This window comes from Hevea brasiliensis, chromosome 18 (genome assembly GCF_030052815.1).
Source record: "Hevea brasiliensis isolate MT/VB/25A 57/8 chromosome 18, ASM3005281v1, whole genome shotgun sequence".
In the NCBI taxonomy this organism is placed as follows: Eukaryota; Viridiplantae; Streptophyta; class Magnoliopsida; order Malpighiales; family Euphorbiaceae; genus Hevea; species Hevea brasiliensis.
In genome coordinates this window covers 6355060-6375404 of record NC_079510.1, presented here as the reverse complement: position 1 = coordinate 6375404, position 20345 = coordinate 6355060, and the positions used below count along the sequence as shown (strand labels likewise).

The 20345-nt window shown below is 32.5% G+C and overlaps 1 protein-coding gene and 1 pseudogene across 2 annotated transcripts; both read left to right on the top strand.

The window, feature by feature from the left end:
• The first annotated feature begins 2914 nt into the window (after nt 1–2914).
• LOC110639458 (cadmium-induced protein AS8) lies at nt 2915–10615 on the top strand. 2 transcript variants are annotated; one of them, XM_021790412.2, is made up of 5 exons: nt 2915–3069; nt 3335–3581; nt 3872–4147; nt 9489–9548; nt 10240–10615. In XM_021790412.2, exons 2-4 carry the CDS (start codon nt 3341–3343, stop codon nt 9500–9502), a joined length of 531 nt encoding a protein of 176 aa, XP_021646104.2. In that variant the 5' UTR covers nt 2915–3069; nt 3335–3340; the 3' UTR covers nt 9503–9548; nt 10240–10615. The 2 variants fall into 2 exon arrangements, with proteins under 2 accessions (XP_021646104.2, XP_021646113.2); XM_021790421.2 differs by lacking the exon at nt 10240–10615 and adding an exon at nt 9646–9917.
• A 6044-nt stretch (nt 10616–16659) lies between these two features.
• On the top strand, nt 16660–19830 carry LOC110639808 (metal-nicotianamine transporter YSL1-like; annotated as a pseudogene).
• The last annotated feature ends 515 nt before the right edge of the window (nt 19831–20345 follow it).

The following is a 20345-nucleotide window of genomic DNA, read 5'->3' as shown; positions in this document are numbered from 1 at the left end:
CTTTGGCCTACTCGCCTTTCTTCTTTTAGGGCTGTTCTTTTGTCATCTAACCTAATGTACTTTTATACTTTTTCCATCAATTATTCATAATCGCTACTGGGTTTTTTATTAGGGAATCCACAAATTTATTATTTCTGGACTCCTTTTTTATTGCTTTGTAAGCCATTTTATGGTTGAGGTTTTCGATTTGTATGGCTTTTGCATTAAATCTGGACACATATTCTCTAAGAGACTCCCTTTTTACTTGTCAAATCTTCCTCAAATCGAATGACAACTTCTTAAGTGAGATGCATTTAGTGAATTTCTGTTTAAATGAGCCTACCAATTGCTTAAAATCTTCTATAGAACTGACTAACAGCCTTTGGTACCACTTCTGGACAAGTCCTATTGGTGTCATTAGGAAAACCCTACATAAAATAAAATTATTAACATTTTGTAAAAGCATAGTTGTGCAAAAGTTTGCCAAATGGCCTATAGGGTTAGAAATTCCATCATATTTTTCTAAAGTTGGTAATTTAAATTTTGGTAGAAAAACTTCTGACAATATTTTGTCACTCAAAGGCGAACCATCTCCCATCCCATAACCATCATCATGAGAACTCTTTTGGAATCTTTTGATTACTCGAGTAATTTTTTGACTGAGAGCACTTTGTTTAGAGTCTGACTCCTCATCATCTGAATGTTCTCTTTTTGCCTTGCCTTCACTATTTTCATATTTCACTTCTCTAGCTAGTTCTCTAGATGTTATTATGATTACAGTGGGTGGAGGTGGCGATTTGATTGTTGGTGTGTCTATCATACTACTCTTAATGTTTTGCTCGTATTCTCTCTTTAATGATTCCAGCATGGTTTCCATTTCCTTGATTTTCCAGATCATCGAATTAGGATCAGCAAAGCCTACTAGTTGGGCTCCTTTGGCTGGTGTATTCGGATATGGATCAATAACCATTGGTAGGTTACCCGTATCCCCCAATATATCTGAAGGTGTTTTTTTCAAAATTTGAACCTTTGTCATCCATTAAAAATGCTATGAATGAGAACACAAAGAAAAATTTCAGAAAAAGCTATGAATAGTATTTTAATAGAAATATACAGGAAAAATAGCCAGCAATTTTTCCCACAGATGACGCTAACTGATGCTACCATGGATTTATTAGATGTTGGGTTGATACCGTCTGACTAGATCTAGGGTCACCTAAGAACCAAAAATTGAGTGAGGGTCGATGGGTGGCAACCAACTACTTTGACGCTCAAGTAAGTAATTAGAGCAAAGTATTGAATACTATCAAGAGAAGTGTTTTTTGTTGCTACCTGTTTACTGAAGCTTTACTTTGTTTATATAGCGATTGGGATGATAACTATATGAAATCTCAGCTTGATTTTTGCCTTCCTTTATTTAGTTTGTAACGGAACGCATCTTAAAAGCTATGCTAGAAGTTAGTCGCGTTAACAATGTAATGTACATTTGTTTCGATCTCAAATGGCATCAATTTCTTAATTTAATTGATTCTGCGAAGGATTGCTCCTAGAGATTGCCTCTGAGTTCAGATCTATCTTAGCAGGTTACCAAATTCGATGAGATTGCACCCAAAGATTGCACCCAAAGATCGCTTTTGGGTCAGATCTATCAAGTGTTCAAATCTAAACAAGTCATGTTCGGATCGACTTTGAGCTCTTACTATATCAGGATGGCACCTCGTTGGGTCTTTTAGCCCATAAGGTGCATTTGTGTTGCCAAAAGATCTGCTCCTCCTTCCTTTGCTGATTATATGATGATTTGACATTTTCTACTTTTCTCTTAGCCTGGAGTTTTCTTTGATTAGCTGATACCCTACAGCCTTTGGTGGTGATAATAGTTTATGGGTCTCCTCCATTCTTCAGTTGGATTTGAAGCCATGTATGGCATAAATAGAGGGAGACTTTTTGCTTTCTATGCCTCTTGGCTATGGAAGTTGTCTCAGATGAACACTAAGTAGCTGGGCAGCAGCACAAAGGAAGCTGCTTGTACTCTGTTAGGTTAGGGTATATGAGTTGTAAACCTGTTGTAGATTAGGGTTCTTGTTCTTGTGTTGGGCTGACCTTTGGTGGGCTTTGCATTATGTGTGTAATTTATGTAGAACTCTTTTGTATTTAGGGCTTCAAGCCTTTTTAAATCAATGAAATTATATATATATAACATGTGAATAAAACCAAGAACCTCTTAGGTTATATTTAGTAGAGTATAATATAATACAATATAATCAATTATGTAATACAATCAAAATTGTAATATAATCTAATGTAATTGTCATTACATTCTTCTATTTAGTTGCAAAATAAAATTACAAGTAGTGTAATATAACGATAATTTTTATTTTAATATTTAATTTATTTATAATATTAATAATAAGTGGTAATACTTACAGTGATTGATAATCGAGTGATAATAATAGTTAAGTGGTGGCGGTAGTGGTAGCAAGATGAGGTAATAATAGTGATAGTAATTAGGTGGTAATAGAGTTGACAATAGTTAAGTGGTGATACTAGTAGTTAAGCAATGGTGATAGCAACGATGATAGCAGCAGTAGTAGTTAAATAGTAATGATAGTAATAATATTAACAATAAATAAAAAAATAAAATAAATAATTATGATCATATTTATTTTTTTATATAATAATAATTATATTATTTTAAATAATATTAATTAATTATGTAATTATTATTTTATTATATCAAATATTTTTATATTACTAAATATTACAATTAAATATTTAACATTATTATGATTATATTATAATTTTAATAATGTCATATCAAAACACGATCTAATTATCTTGACTCGTAACATTTATGTTTGGCAGAAGATGATGATACTGGTGATGCGATGGGACCGGAAGTCCTTGCTCAAAACGACGTAGTTTTAAGAAGGATAAGTACGACTCAAAGGCCTCGACAGAAACGACAGTCTTGAGGTAAGCCTCTTTCACTTGGAGCTGCAGAGAGCCAGAGACACTCTTCCTTTGTGGACTAGCCGTTCCCTCTTGCTATCTTGAAAGGCTGAAGAATATTGGCCGCATTTCAATCCCCAGGTTTCTCTCTCTCTCTCTCTCTCTCTCTCTCTCTCTTCACCAGGCAATGCCTTCATTTCATCAAATTATCTAGAAAATCATCTTCCTGTTAATACCCATTTAATCTTTTCCATTCAAAGTCCTGAGTCCTCACTTGCAGTTGTTCATCATCTCTTTAAGATAATCTCCAAAAGATTGCTTAAATATGATAAGTTTGCCAAATAATATGATATGCTATGTAATAGTATTATGCTTGTAATACTAAATTCAGCTTTTTGGATCTTAGGTCCCAATGATCATAAAAGGGTTGTTCAGGAGATATCAAAGATGGAATCCTGTACATCCCACTTTTGGAACCTTTTGGGGCATGGGACTAGGCATTGGCTGTGGTGTTGGATGGGGTCCTGGGTTTGGTCCTGAAGTTATTGGTTATGTTGGTGCTGGCTGTGGTGTTGGATTTAGTGTGGGCATTACTCTGGCTGGTTTTGGAATTGGTCTTCCTGCTAATTATGTCTTTGAAGTTCCTTATAATGGTACCTTCTTCTTTATTTTATTTTGATGTTTACTTCAACTGTGTGATTCATTCTTCGAGGAAAATGGTTGGTTTAACTTGCCCCAACTAGTTTTTAATTAAGGGAAGAACTGTGTACTCCTTAATGAGATTGTTCACTGTTGCTAATCAGCACATAAAAGTCATTCACTGCTTTTCATATGGCTTGAACTCACATATAATTTCCATGTTTGCTTGTTATTGCTATTGTTTACATATTCACGTGATTCACTGAAGTTTTGAGTCTTGAAATTTCATGCATTCTTTGTCCAGCCATTGTGGCAACAAGCCGTTGTGCATTGATGTTTGCCCGATCTAGTGGTCTTCTTTCTGGAAAAGATGTTGCTGGGGATGAATGGAACAATTTTGCACCTCACATTTCTGTTTTCCAAAGAGAAACCAGCAGAAGATTTTTTGGTTTTAATAAAAATGTTTTCTTGGACAAAGGGATTGACTTATTTGACATGCAGAGCAAGATTTCTGAACATGCTAGATCGTTTTCTAAAGATTTAGGAACATTTTCTGCTCGCTTCTTCCCCCCTCGCAAAGGTATGGTAATAATGCTACTTGCAAGTATTATAATATTTTATTAGAAATACTTGATTTTTGCTTAACTGGATTTGTTATAGTCCATGTCCAAATTGTTCTTCCTTCTTATTTTCTCTTTCATTATTTGAGAACTTATGTATTTCTCTTTCTAGTAGATATTTAGCCGCATGTGCTTTCTTTTAAGGTGATGTTGACACACCACTTTCAGCAAATTTTTAGTTGCCAAACTGTCTTAGAGCTGCTAAAATTAATGATGCTATCATCTTCTTTGAAATATCAAGGCGAACAGCATCATGGAGATATTGTGTGTTACCCCAATTTTATTAACTGGAATGTATACAATTAAACAAATGCTCTCAAGCCAGAGTAATCAACAAGGTAGCCCAATAACAAATCCTAAGTTGTCTAGCATTTCATCACATTTGATGGACATAAATGGACCACACAGTGTGCTTTGGCATAAAAAATACATGGACAACTCCACATTAGAGAGCAAGCACTTCACTCTTTAGAAGAGAGCCATTTATATGTTATGTAGGGGCGTGCTTTGCAGCAATGCAGTGTCTTAGTGCCATGATACCATAATTTTGGTTTATATGGAAATTATCAAACCTGCCTTGGCAATAATACACCATTATTAGTTTTTAACTTGGTCTTCTCAAAGTTTTGGAGTGTTTGAAAATGCGAAAGACTACATTTCATATTTCAGGAAATATGCATAGACCATTCTAGGATACTTATCAATGTCAACAGCCCAAATTAACTATCCTTAGACACGTGCAAGACTAAATCATTAAGCAATTATGATTCATTTTACCTTTGGTTCTATGATTAATTGTACTGATGATGTAGGACAGCTTGCAAAATTACAGTTTAGGACTGGTTTTTGGCTTAATTTGAGAGCTAGAAAGGTGGTATTTATGTGGCAACTCGTGTTGGTGAAGTTAGATGGTTAGGGATCACAAATAAACAAGAGAATTCTTTACTCATCGTTAACTAGAGAAAAAAAGGAGAATTTCTTAGGCATCACACCCAGGGTTTCACAGGCATCACATTTAATAGTTGAATCCAAATAAACACAATTTTAGAAGTTCTCTCTAATTTTATTGATTGATTCAATGCCAATAAAAGATTACAGGCAAAGTATTTTGAGACTTAGATTAATCTTAAACCTTTAACCTTAAAAAACTAACTTGATTAATTTTTTGATAAGCCAACAGGGACTCAAAAACAAGACTCTAAATAAAATTAAAATTTCAATAGTAAAGCTGGAGATTATGAAAATGCCCTTGCTTCTAAAGAAAATATTTCTAGAGTTCTCTAACTTAGAGAGGCATCAAAAGAGAACTCAATGGTAACTACTAAAGCATAGTCAAGCGCCAAACTAAACTTCTCATTAACACAGGAGTGTGATAGTTGTACTTGGGGATTAAAACCTGTGTCAGCATGCCTTTTTTTTACTATTATTTTTATACATGCTGGCATTCTGTTCTACCAACTGAAATTTACCCTATATTGCTTCCCTACTCAAAGGCTCACGAGAATTCATTTTCTTTATATCTTGGCCTAGGAGTCTTTGTGGATTGGTTGGGAAGTTCCATTTAAAATTCATACCTAGTCTGACAATTTTGGATCTTCCATTTTCACAAACTGAAACCAAGTGACATGCACAAGAATCTAACATGATCATTATATTATTAATTTCAGCTATAGGCTTCATTGGGTTATCCAAATCTTGATAGCAACTTATGGAAAACAATACTGCCAAGCAAATTCAAAAAAAAAAAAAAAAAAAATCTAATGTTATGGCCAAATCATCATCAAGAGCATAAATGCTACAATTTAAGATGTGCATGGTGAACTTCCTCCTGTAAACTGCATATCAACACAAAGGGTTTGAGGGAATTAGAGATGAATTACTCAAAAGTGGAGTACCCAGAATATTGGCTTATTATTCAATGTAAAAAACAATGTTGACAAATTGAGAGAGAGAGAGAGAGAGAGATGAACTTTCAAGTGAGAGAATATCCAAAATCATGGCTTAACATTATGAAAACTAAAGAAAAATAAAAAAGAAGAGAAGGAAAAAAAAAAAAGAAAATGTTGACAGATTGAGATCTTGAGGCCTAAAAGGAAACGAGTAAGAGCACAAGTCTTTCCCTTTTTTCACACAATCACATCCATAGTGAACACCATGCCTACAATAATGCAAACCTTCACCAAGTTACCTTTGAAGTCATTGAGCAACTTAACTCAACTCAACTCAAGTAAGCCTTTATCCTAAAAATTTGGGGTCGGCTATATGGATTCTCTTTCTCCACTCTAAACGATTTTGAGTTAAATCCTAAAAAATGTGTAATGCTTCTAGGTCATGTTGTACTACTCTCCTCTAAGTCAGTTTAGGTCTACCCCTTCTTTTCTTTCTATCCTTTAGCCTAATGTGCTCTACTTGTCTAACTGGAGCCTCCGTATGTTTACGCTTCATATGACCAAACCCCCTCAATCTCCCTTCTCTCAACTTATCCTTAATTGGTACCACTCCTACCTTTTCTCTAATACTCTCATTACGGACTTTATCTAGTCTAGTATGACCACTCATCCACCTTAACATTCTCATCTCCGCAACTCTTATCTTAGACACATATGACTCCTTCAGTGCCCAACACTCACTACCATATAACATGGCTGGTCATATAGCTGAACGGTAAAATTTTCCTTTCAACTTATTGGGAATCTTGCGTCAAATAAAACTCCCGTGACACGTCTCCACTTCAACCATCCGGCTTTAATCATATGACTAACATTCTCCTCATATCTCCCATCTACTTGAAGGACTGAGCCGAGATATTCAAAGTGATTACTTTGAGACATTATCACTCCATCCAAAGTAACTCCATCCAAACTAACTCATTCTCTATCACCAGTTCGGCCTTCACTGAACTTGTAATGCATATATTCTGTCTTCGTTCTACTTAACTTAAAGCCTTTTGACCATAGAGTACTTCTCCAAAGCTCTAACTTTCTATTGACTCCTTCTTGTGTCTCATCTATCAGAACTATATCATCCGCAAACATCATGCACCAAGGGATATTCTCTTGTATATGTTTCGTTAATCCATCTAAAACTAATGTAAAATGATAAGGGCTTACAGCTGAACCTTGGTGTAATCCAACTGAGATAGGAAAATCTCTTGTGTCCACTCCCACTGTGCGCACAATAGTAGTTGCTCTTTCATACATGTCTTTCAACACTTGTATGTACCTGATAGATACCCTCTTTTGTTCTAACACTCTGCATAAGACATTTCTTGGAACACTATTATAAGCCTTCTCCAAATCGATAAAAATCATGTGTAAATCTTTCCTCGCATTTCTATATTTCTCTATCAAGCTTCTGATGAGAAAGATCACTTCCATAGTTGAACGACCAGGCATGAAGTCAAATTAATTGAGAGAGATAGAAGTATCATAACGTAGTCGATGTTCCACAACTCTCTTCCACAACTTCATAATATGGCTCATGAGTTTAATTCCCCTATAGTTTGAGCAACTCTGTAGTCTTCTTTATTTTTAAAAATAAGTACTAAAATACTTCTCCTCTACTCATCAGGCATTTTCTTTGAATTTAGAATCTTATTAAACAATTTAATTAACCATGCCACTCCCATATCTCCCAAACACTTCCACACTTCAATTAGTATTCCATCGGGTCTACAGGCTTTACTCACTTTCATTCTCTTAAATGCTTCCTTTACTTCTAAAGATCTAATCTTTCTAGTATAAATCCATAAGGGAAGGAAATAAGAGTGATATACCTGAGGTAGAAACTGTTAGGATGAATTAACATTTTGAGGATGTATCATATAGTGTGTCTTTATTTTTTAGGTATGCTGGAAATTTTTAAAGGGTTTGGAGTTGCCAAGATTTGAACCCTTGACCTCCAACACTACAAGGCAAGCACTCAAAACTGGTCTGCTAGCCCAGTGACATAATACTTCAGAGTGTCTAAAAATGGTATTGTTGTTGAAGTCTGGTTTGGATAAAATTTCCAACCTGCAACTGAAAAGACTTTTCTGTTTGCCTGAAATGTCCAATGATAATTGACCTATTCTTTTTGGATTTGGTTAGGTTAGTCAGTTTTGTGGTTGTAATATGGTCCTGAACAAATTATAAAATACAGAACAAATTTTATATTTCAAGAGATTATGACACGCCTGGTGTCAAATTTTTACTTATTTTTATTTTTTTATTCTTCACAATCAAGTGGATGAATAAAGCCAATTTTCTAAGAACATTTGGCCATATTTATTGAGCTAGAATTAAAAAAAAAAAAAAAAAATGCATGCCATGTGTTCATAAAAGACTCTTTAAGGGAACTTCGGTCCCAGATATTATAGTAATAAGGTAGAGAGAGTTATAATGTAGCAAGATGAGAAGCAAAGATATATTGGCTAAAAAAAAAATGGAAAATTGATGTTTCCTTGACAAATAATTGACATTTAGGCCTAATAAGAATTTAAGGAGAAGCAAACCCTATTTAATGAGGACCTATTCCAAGCCCAAAGCCAAAACTTTCTACATTATCCATTATTCTGATATTATTCTTGAAATCTTTCCATTAATTGCAGAATTAATTTCATGCATAGCTTGATCCATATCTTCAACTACCCAAGACGCAAGTAGGGTTATTATGCCAAGTAATCAATCCATGGACATGGCATTAAATGTAGATTTAATATTTGAATAATAGAAATATAAAATAGAATTAATTTTCATGCATCTGCATGCTAAACAGCTAAATTTCATTCTCTCACTTTAGATCGTATCTTTTTCTCCTACAAGAGTGGCAATTTCCTCTTCATATACTAGGTATGAGAACAGGATCATTGCTGAACCTAGTTCTGGAAAAAGTTGGCAACAAAAAACACTCCTCAGCATGATTCTCAACAAGTTTAAAGGATAGGTTTTAGCAATGTTGCTGTTATTGTATTCTAAGCATTAACATATCAAGACTTACCACCACTTTCTGATATCGTAACTTGGTAATTAACATATAAAAATTTTCATACGGTAAAAATTTATTGAATATGTGACATGTCTGAAACAGTCTCTAGTTTGGCGTGAATTTGATGAAGCTCTAGTCATCATCATCTGTCTTCATTGAATTTTGTATGTATGTATCTATATATATATAGTGATTCCTAGTTTGTTGCAGTGATTTCATTTCCCTTGGTACACCTTTAGTTTCCTTGTATCTATCAAGCAAATGGAACGTTTTTTTCTTCTCTTGCTGATCAGTTAAACAATGGAACTGGATTTAACCTTATGTGCTTCAATGCAGGTCCAAAAGATTGATGTCACAAAGAATGCTCAACCATTTAGCCTATGTATGATACAAAGTGTAAGGACCATACAAATTTTTGCTCTATGATATCCTCATTATTCTTCTACAAATAGTCAATTGCAGTTATAGTTATTTTCTATTTGCCCATCTCCAGAAACATATTTGCAACAAGGATGAAAGGTTTTTGTTTTTGCCTCCTTTAACTTCCTCAACTCAACAAATCCTTATCCAATCTAATTAGGGTCAGCTATACAGTTCTATTCCTTCATTGTTCTCAGTTTATTGCTACATTCAATAAAAAAAATATCGAATTCAGGTGAATGTTTCTTTAATAATTTGCCCCAATTTATCCTGAATGGCTACTTCGACCTCTCATCTTTGTTACTTGTGTAACTTTGATATGTGCAAGATTTAATTTTAACTCTAGATGGCCTTTTAAACTTTGATTTATGTAGTAGTATCTGTGGGTGCATTCAGATGGGTGAATTCCACAAACTTGACCCGGATTGAGTGAAGCAGAAAATGCAATGAACCTTAAATATGATAATTGAACTTGAGATGTGAACAAAAGGCTAAAATTGAAATAAATGGGTGCAATGAAAGTAAAGGATGGAAAATGAATTGCTGGAAACTAACTGATGGGAGAGAGAGGCTCAAGAAAATAGCTGAGAAATTAAAGGACAGTACAAGAAAATAAAGTAAAAATAGTAAGCTAAAAACAAGTAATATGTTACTTGTCTTCATGCAGAGATAAGAGCATGGAGTGACTATTTATAGGATGCCGAGTGCGTTTTCCACAAGATTTCCATGCCCGATTTCTTGCACTTGAGATCCTTGCATCACAGCATGCATCTCAGACATTCATCAATCGTCAACACAGTCTCTCTCACTCTCTCTCAGCCTCAAGCAAAATTGCAGCATCTCCTGTGACCAGCCTCTCGGGCTTTGGCGCTTAGCAGCGCTTCAATCTCGGGCTTTGTATTTTAATTATTTGTTTTGATTTTTTAATGATTAGTTATTGTGTTTTGTGTATTAATTTGTCTCCTGTTTGGTTGTTGATGGTGAAATTGATTGTTGATTTTGCTTCTGGATTTTCATTTATCCTTTATTCTTTCCATTTTCAATTGGGAATTGGAATTGCATAGTAATCTTAATGCTTAGTTAAGAATTGGGATTTTGATTTTGCTTCGTTATTATTTACTGGTTTGCAGAGTAATCTTAAAAGCTCAGTTGATTGTGCTGGATTTTGAATCTGAACTGCGTAATTTGAATTTTTTACTTTGAAACGAGCTCATCCCAAATCAAACCGGTTTGATTTTGTTTGGTTTAATTTATTTTTTATATTAAGTCAGTTTGATTTGATTTGGTTTAAATTTTTAATAAGTTTGATTTATTTCAATTTTTAGTTTTTTAAACCGAATAGAATGGAACTGATTGATGCTCAAATGAGGGAATCTTTGCTTGTTTGTTTCTTAGCATGCTGACCATGTTATTATAGCATATAGTGGTGTTATTAAATCCGAATCGGGGGTTGAAAGGGATTGAATAAATGGATTAGTGATTTAATAAATGGGTAAATAGTTTAATTAGTGGATTATTAATAAATTTATTATATATATATATATAAATGAATTAAAAATTAATTAAATATAATATATATTAATATAAATAAATAAATATATTTAATTAAATTTTAATAATTTTTTTAAATTTTATAATGATAGTATTAAATAATATATTTCATAAAAAAAATTTTATAAGTGTCTAATAATTCTCTTTTTAATATTTATGAAATATTAAGCATATATTAAAAGTGACAAAAAATACAAAAACTTCTGAGGTAATTCTATTGGTTATGATTTTAAAAACTCTTTTGGGATATTTTGAGTTCAATTTTTACACTAACACTTAAAAAAGAGATTTAATTACATAATTGAACTGGTCTAGTCACACCAGTTCATCAGTTTGAGGGTTAGTTCATTGCTTTGATCAATCAATTTGGTCTGAGTTTAATAACTATAGTACAAAGAATCATTATAAAACCCAGACCCAAACCGACTCGGTGGGCTGGCTCAATAAATTGGATAGAAAAGTGAGTTGGGTCTTTTATTAAACTAGACAAGGAGTTGACCCGAAAAAAATCGGATGGACCTATTTAAAATTTTTAAATTAAAAAATTTTAAAAGTCAATTATTGATATTTTAATATTTACAAAATGAATTTATATTTAGTTATAAATAAGATTTTTATTTAACTATTATATTTTTTATTTGTAGGAATATCATTTTGTTTTTGTATACCATTAATATTTTATAAATACTAAAAAGATAGTTATTCATTTATAAAAATATTTTTATTTTATGTATTAATTATAAATTTTGAGAATAAACATGTTTAAAATTTAAATATTTTCCTATAAAATTAAAAGAATTATTAAGATATATATAAACATAACCTAATAAATATGAAAATATTAATATTTAATTAATATAAATTTAATTAAATTTTAACAATTTTTTAATTAAGTCGTTGACTCACTCATTAAATCAGTGACTTAACGATTTAGTCTTCAATCGAAATAAGCTCCAGACTAGGCCGGGTTTAATAAGTATGGTGTTAGATCAAGTTTGTGGTGGCATCAAGATGTGAAATTTGGTTTCACATTTCCAGAAAATCAAAGTTGGTGGGGATTATTATCCTAATCTGGTTGTCAATAATTTCTCATAATGTGTTATTTTTTCCCTTCTAAAACATATCGGACCCACCAACTAAAGAAAAACAAAGCTCTGTGTTCACACTCACCATGGACTCCCTCATAGATTATTTAATTGTTATCTTTATATATTGCTTACTAAAATTTTGAAGCTTCAAAAATTTTGTTACAGCCCAAATTAAATTGAAATTAGGAGATTAAATAAAATAGAAAGTCTTGTAAAATTTTTATTAGAAAATTTAATAATTAAAAGTCTCAAAAGAATTAAATTTTAGTATCCTATATATAAAAGCAGTTGGTTGGCCATTATATATTGAAGAGCTCACAAAATAAAGAGGTATGTCGAATTTTATGAGTTTTATTTGAGTGACTTATAAGGGTGAAAAAAAAAAATAATAGTTGTATAATTAATTTTCCTTTGTAGTGGATTTATTGGCAGAGTAGGCTTACATTGAACCACGTTAAATTTTATATTTTTTTTAATTTGTGTGGATATGATTTTCATAATAAGTGGCATCAAAGCTATGGTTCGAGACAGTGAACATAAAATTTGATGTGAAGCTGTTCGATAGAAAAAATAATTTTAATATGTGCCAAAGTACCATAAAAGATATCCTTGTACAATAAGGAATAATTAACGTACCAAACAAAAAATAACTGGCGATTATGAAAGATGATAGGAGAAATTTTAATAAAAGACAGTGATATGATTAAATTAACGTTAGTCCCCTCATGTGAAGTACAATATCTTAGAGAAGATTTTGCCAATTGTTTTGTGTAAGAAATTAAAGAATTTATACCAACTTAGAATGGAGGAAGGTATTAATGTGAGGGATCACCTTAATGTTTTCAATAAATTAATTATCCAATTGTCTAGTAGTGGTGTGAAGGTAGATGATGAAGTTAAATCCTCTTACTTCTAACATCTCTCCCCCAATCTTATAAAAACTTAGTAACAGCTCTAACAGTTGGAAATGAGACTTTGAAGGTGGAGGAGACTTTGAAGATGGAGGAGACTATCGTAGTTATCTTGTATGATAAGAAATTCAAGAAAATAGGTAGTAGCAATGAAGGTGGAGTTTTGTTACTGGTTCTAGTCGTGGAAGAAACAATTCATGAGAAAATAATTAGAGAAAGAATAATAGATTGAGCTCGAGACCACAAGTAGATCTTGAAAATAGAGAATATTACTACTGTCATGAGGAGGACCATATTCAATATCATTATATGAAAATGAAAAAAGATCTTGTAGAGTTTAAACAATTTAAGAAGAGTCGCAAAAAAGAAAAATAAGGAACTATTGCAATTGCAATTGCAATTGATGATGGTGTTGACAGTGAATCTTTGTACGTGGATGATGATAAGGAAAAGATAAAAAATCTATTATAAAATGAGTAGTTAATGAATTTTGCTTGTCATTCTATATATGCTTAAAAGAAGGAGTGGTTCGATGTAATTGAAGAAAAGAAAGGAGAAAAAGTAAAGTTAGCTATTGGAAAAAAAAATGGAAATCGAAGATGTTGGCAAAGTGAAGATCAAGTTGCATGGTGATCATGTGAAATTATTAGATAAAGTGAGAAATGTTCCTAAATTTGAAAAAAACTTAATTTCCTTGATTAAGCTAAATTTTTTAGGTTATAAGTGTTTTATTCATATTGGAGTCATGAGAGTTAGTCGAAGTACTCTCATGATCATGAATGACGAGAAGATTAGTAAAAATATCTTTATAAATTAGAAGGAAACATATTGATTGGAAGAATGCAAGTAGAGGTAATGGGCAACATCAACAATCAAGAGCACAAGGAAGTACCCAAGAGAAAATTGACTTTTACAGAAGTGTTAAAGACCAATTCTATTTGACTTAGAGGTGGAGATTGTTGGAGTTCAAGTTAAATTGGAATTAAAAAATTAGATAAAATAGGAAGTTTATAGAATTTAAATTAGAAAGTTTAATAATTAAAAGTTCCAAAAAGATTATATTTTAATGGCTTATATATATAAGTAGTTAGTTAGCTATTATATGATAAAGAGGTCACAAAGTGGAGAGGTGTGTTAAATTTCATGAGTTTTGTTTGAGTAGATTGTAAAAGTAAGAAAAATAATTAGTGATTTGTGTTCTTTAATTTATGTGGATGTGATTTTTACAATAAATTTGTTGCAATATATATATATATATATAAAGATAAGTTATATTTACCGAGAGCTCAGCGCAAAACGGATGAGTCCTTGAATGCAAATTGGGCATGAAAATCTTTAAGATGAACTGAACAAGTTTTTTTTACGAGAGTATAAGAATAAATATAATAGGGATATATAATGAAATTTTAAAATTAAATAAAGATAATATAAAAAAATATTTATTCAATCTAACTCATAAGCATTCAGTTTATAAATATAAAAATAAAAAACTCTTCTTCCTCAACTTATTTAAAAAAAAAAAAAAATTGCTTATAAGCCTTACAAATTTTAAACAAATAAGCAAACTTGAAAATGTGGTTTATAAGCTTATAAATTATTAAACACCCTTTAATTGTTAAGAAAGAAGTGAACTTCTTCTTTTTTTTATTTTTTACTAGCTAAATATTGTGCACAAATTTCATAAAAATTAACTTTTGTATATCCAATTTAAATTTTAATATTTTATTTTGTATTAAAATTATTTTTAATATTTTTATATAATTTGATTATTAAAATATATAGCATATAACTATAATACTCTCACATCAATCCTTTATTTTTAACCTTTGCATTTTCAATTTGGATTTTCAATAAATTTATTTTGTTATCACTTTTTGTAATTCATTCTCTATGAAAAACAAATGAGTTAATAATTAAAATGTGTTATCATTCAGAATAATAAATGAATGGAAAAGATAAAGAAAAAAAAATTAAAAAGATAAAAATAAAATAAAATATGTGCAAAATCAGCATTGAAAGTTTATTTTCATATATATCTACAAATAATTATATTTGCTTTGCAATTAGTGCTTTTTTTTTTTTTACATATGTATATATAGTTGGTGTTATTTAATCTTTTGGTTTTTTTATTCAATGATATCTTTATATTATTATAAGTAATCAGGAATTAATAGAAATATAAATAAATTTTGAAAATTTAGATTAATAAATTTTGAATAAAAATAATAAAAAATAAAGTAAATCAAAGAGCAATTTGAAAGCATTGTATGACAAAAGAAAGTTTGGTAGTTCTCAAATGATACAAAATGCTTACTATTTATAGGTAAGATGATTGAAGAAAAATTGAAAATAAATTTAATTTAATCATTAAAAAAATTTAATTAAAAAATTACACAATTAATTTTGGTATTCAAAATTTAGCCATTTAATTAAAAAATAATGACTATAAATTATAAATCAATGGCCACTAAATATAATTTATTATTTTTTTAATATATACATATACACATACATTACTTTTCACATAAATTTATTAATTTTTAATATATTTACCTTTGAAATTATTATTAACCAATTATAATAGAAAATATAAATTTATTATTACATAAATTATTAAAAAAAAAATATAAAATATTAACGAAATAATTATTAACATAAATTTATATTAATATTTCAAATAATTAGAAAAATATATAAATAAAAAGCAAAATAAAACAGAAAAATATACCGGCAGTGGCTTAGAGGAAGCCGTTACTATTTATTTTTGTTTCTCTTTGGAGGATATGATTGAACGAACATATACGTATGTCTTTTTATAACAGTTGATCATAAGCCATTTGCACTTTGGTTTTTTTTTTTTTTTAGGAAGAAAATGAGATTATTAATAAATTGTTTAAAAAATCAAGTATATTCAAAATTGGAAGAAAATGAGATGATTAATATATAAATTGTTAAAAAATATCAAGTATAATCGAAATGAGATGGTTGAGCTCTCCCTAATCTCTCTGCTTCACCTTGTGGCTCTTTCATTTCCTTATTAATCAATCTCTTTATTTTCTTTTGCTTCTACCATGCTTATGAACAGAATTCTAGCTCGTCAAGTTGGCCTGAAAGTGCCGACGTCTAAGCAAATGACTCACTAGCCTGATATTGTAGTGACGCAGTGAAGTGACGTCAGCAAGCTGGCGTCAATGCGAACAGTGGAAAGTCAGGACTGCCTGAATTTCCCAATCTCTGCTTCATCTAGATCTTCCATTTCCTTATGATCAATAACTTAGTCTTCTTTTGCTTCTACCATGGTCATGAATAGAATTCAAACTTGTCAAGTTGGCCTGAATGTGCTGACTTATGAGCAAATGATTCACTAACAGACATTGCAATGACGCAGTGATAGTGAAGTCAGCAAGCTGGAGTCAGGACTGCCTGAATTTCCCAATTTCTGGTTAGTGAGTCATTTGCTCATAAGTCCCAATATATAAATAGCATAAGAGTTTTTTAAATCGATTAGAGTTTATCATGATTATACTTTCTCAGAGACATGAGCATGGAAGAAGCAAAAGAAAAGAATGAGATTGAGAGTGAGGAAATGGAAGAGCTAGAGGATGAAGCGGAGAGATTAGGGAGAGCTCAACCATGGACAAGGGCAATCACTGTAAGAGGAGCGCTAGTGAGTGTTGTGATTGGGGCCATCAATAGTGTGATAGGCAAGAAACTGAACCATCTCGGAGACATAAGCATGGAAGAAACAAAAGAAAAGAGAGAGATTGAGAATGGGGAAATGGAAGAGCCACAGGATGAAGCAGAGAGATTAGGGAGAACCCAACCATGGACGAGGCAAATCACTGTAAGAGGAGTGCTAGTGAGTGTTGTGATTGGGGCCACCTATAGCGTGATAGCCATGAAGCTGAACCTCACAAATGGGCTGGTTCCTAATCTAAATGTCTCTGTAGCTGTTCTTGCTTTTGTGCTTATCAGATCATGGACAAAAATGCTTCATAAGACAGGATTTGTAGTCAAACCCTTTACCTGTCAAGAGAATACTATGATTCAAACTTGTGCAGTTGCTTGTTACAGTATAGCTGTGGGAGGTTAGCTTTCATCTCTTGTAATTAGACTTGGTTCCTTTTGTTAATTAGCTTGCTTGCTTAGTTATGGCCCTTTTTTAACATTTATTTCATTTTGGGTTTTGAGTCAATTACAGGTGGGTTTGCTTCTTACCTTTTGGGATTAAACAGGAAAACATATGAGTTGTCAGGGGAACACATTGAAGGGAACTCTCCAAGAGCTATAAAGGAACCTGGATTTGGTTGGATGACTGGCTTCCTCTTTCTAGTTCGGTTTGTTGGCCTTTTCGTCTTAATTCCATTTATAAAGGTATATAACTAATCTCTACACTCTAATATCTTCTTGCTTTTTAAACTACAGAAGCGCTGTTACTTTTCTTCCAACACAATTTGAAAGTTTTAATGGGTTGAAGCCTTGAAGGTCATAGGGACCCTGGCCAGTAGCATCACGGAGTCATAACTCCCCTTTTATTTTATATAAATTTCCCAAATTACAAAGTTCAATTTTGGCCTTTGTTCTAAAATAAATTTCGTGTTCAAGTTTATTTTTCTCACAGAAAGAGGGTTTTGGTTCCACTTCAAATGTATTATTATTAATTTTGAGTTGTTGTTGTAACTAGATGATGATAGTAGACCTCAATCTGCCTTATCCAAGTGGTTTGGCAACAGCAGTTCTCATCAATGGCTTTCATACCCAAGGAGATAAGATGGCTAAGTACACTTCAAATTTAGCAGTTTCATTTATTGGTTATTTAATTTCTAACATTACCTAGATAATTAAATATAGATCTGTAACTGTTATTGCAGGAAGCAAGTTAGTGGGTTCATGAAGTACTTCTCAATCAGCTTCTTGTGGGCATTTTTCAAGTGGTTTTTTGCAGGGAAAGAGGGATGTGGGTTCGCACGGTTCCCAACTTTTGGATTACAAGCTTGGAAGCAAACGTATGAAACGTTTTGTCCTCTTAATCATTGTTCTCTCTATGATTCTGCTTCGTCACAAATTATACTGATCATTTCTTTGCCAGTTTGTTAGATTTTTCTTTGATTTTAGAGCCACTTTCGTGGGAGCAGGGATGATTTCTTCCCATGCAGTGAACTTGTCTATGCTTCTTGGGGCTGTCCTCTCGAATGGGATCATGTGGCCTCTCATTAATAAGCTCAAAGGAGATTGGTTCCCGGCGAATTTACAAGGAGAAGCTGATATGAAGGGCTTGTATGGTTACAAGTTCTGTGTCTGATTTCTGTAATTCTGTTCATAATTTTCCAAAACTTGTATTAATTTCTTGTTTTCTGGCCCTATATAAATTGGCAGGTTTTTATATCAGCTGCTCTGATCCTAGGAGATGGGTTATACAATTTCGTTAAGATAGTGATTTTTACAATCATCAATATCCATGGCAGATTGAAGAGCAACAGCAACCTCAATGCAGGTAAATAGAGCATCCTTATTTTCACATTAAATCAACATTCATCTGACTCCTCGTTGACAACATTGCTTTTGTCAGAGGCCCTGGCTAACCAGCAGAAGTCAACTGATGATCTAAAACAAAATGAACTCTTCCTCAGGGAGAAGATATCCATGTGGATGGCAGTCGCTGGATATGTCTTCTTCTCCATTTTATCGATAATTTGGGTCCCAATGATATTCTCTCAGCTTAAATGGTACTACGTTGCTGTTGTTTACCTTCTTGCTCTATCTCTGGCATTTTGCAATGCTTATGGAGCTGGTCTTACCGACATAAACATGGCTAATAATTATAGCATAGTTACTCTCTTTGTGCTGGCTGCATTGTCTGGTAAAGAGAACGGTGTCGTTGCAGCTCTTGCCGGGTGCGGCCTTATTATGTCTGCTGTTTCTGTTGCTTGCATCCTTATGCAGGATTCCAAAACAGCCCATCTAACTTACACTTAGCCAAGAGCGATTTTCATGAGCCAGGTTATTGGCAATGCTGTTGGCTGCGTGATGGCTCCTCTCAGCTTCTTCCTCTTCTACAAGGCATTTGATGATGGAAATCCAAAGGAAGAGTTTAAAGCTGCACTAAGATATAGAAACATGGCAATTCTTGGTGTTCAGGGGTTCTCAGCTTTGCCTCACCATTATTTGCAGCTTTGCTACGGCTTCTTTGGTTTTGCAGTAGCAGTTAACCTCGCGAGAGATCTCTCGCCACGGAAACTTGGACCATGGATGCCTCTTCCGATGGTCATGGCTGTGCCCTTCCTTGTTGGGGCTTACTTTGCCATTGATATGTGCGCTGGAAGTTTAATTGTTTTGGCCTGGCACAAACTCAACTCCAAGAAGGCAGAGTTACTGATACCAGCAGTTGCTTCAGGACTGATCTGTGGAGAAGGGCTGTGGGCTCTTCCTGCTGCTATTCTTGCTTTGGCCAAAATAAACCCATCAATCTGCATGAAATTTATACCTTCCTAGAAAAACCTTATGAAGATGAAGCTTCAAGATTTGGGTAGCCTGAATATTTGTTAAACCTTATGCTATGCCAAAAATTTTTAATTTACCGAATTCTTATTCAAATGACCAAATTTGAATACTGGAACAGTAAATCTTGACAAATATATTGCATTGTTGATGAATGTAATAACAACTATAATCAGCCTGTGACAACATCACACAGCTAATTATTTCTAATCTCTTTACCTCTGTCTCTTTTCCTCTCTCTGTCCGTCTCTTTCTCTCCCACTGTCCATCTCTCTCTCCCTTTCTATCTGTCTCCTTATTTTCATCTCTCTTTATCATCCTTTTCCCTTTTAAAGAATGTTCCCTTCCCTATTTTCTTGGCTGGAACTCAGAATCATTAACTTGGCCACAGATAGGTTGCGTGTAACATCCCGAGGGCGATGAGGGCTTTGTCGGTAGACTTTAGGTGAAGAGGGTATCAGTAGACTTAAATTAATCTTAGAAATTTTTCTTAATTTAAGGGTATTTGTTTTAACTTATAAGTAGATTAGTGTTTAGTTTGACCTATAAATTAAGAAACTATTTAAAATATATCAAAAGTTATAAGGTTTATATACTTATTTTAAAACTACTACTTGATCAAATAAAATATTATATTATCGTAATAACTTTTAAAAATATTAATATTATCTTTATTTTAATAATTATAATACTTAATTATATATTTTTTTTAGTCATTTTGATAA

Bases quoted from the DNA above. Each gene is read 5' to 3' on its own strand.
- LOC110639458 (XM_021790412.2), top strand. From the start codon at position 3,341: ATGATCATAAAAGGGTTGTTCAGGAGATATCAAAGATGGAATCCTGTA. The intron at 3,582-3,871 runs GTACCTTCTTCT...TTCTTTGTCCAG, and splicing joins CTTTGAAGTTCCTTATAATG to CCATTGTGGCAACAAGCCGT.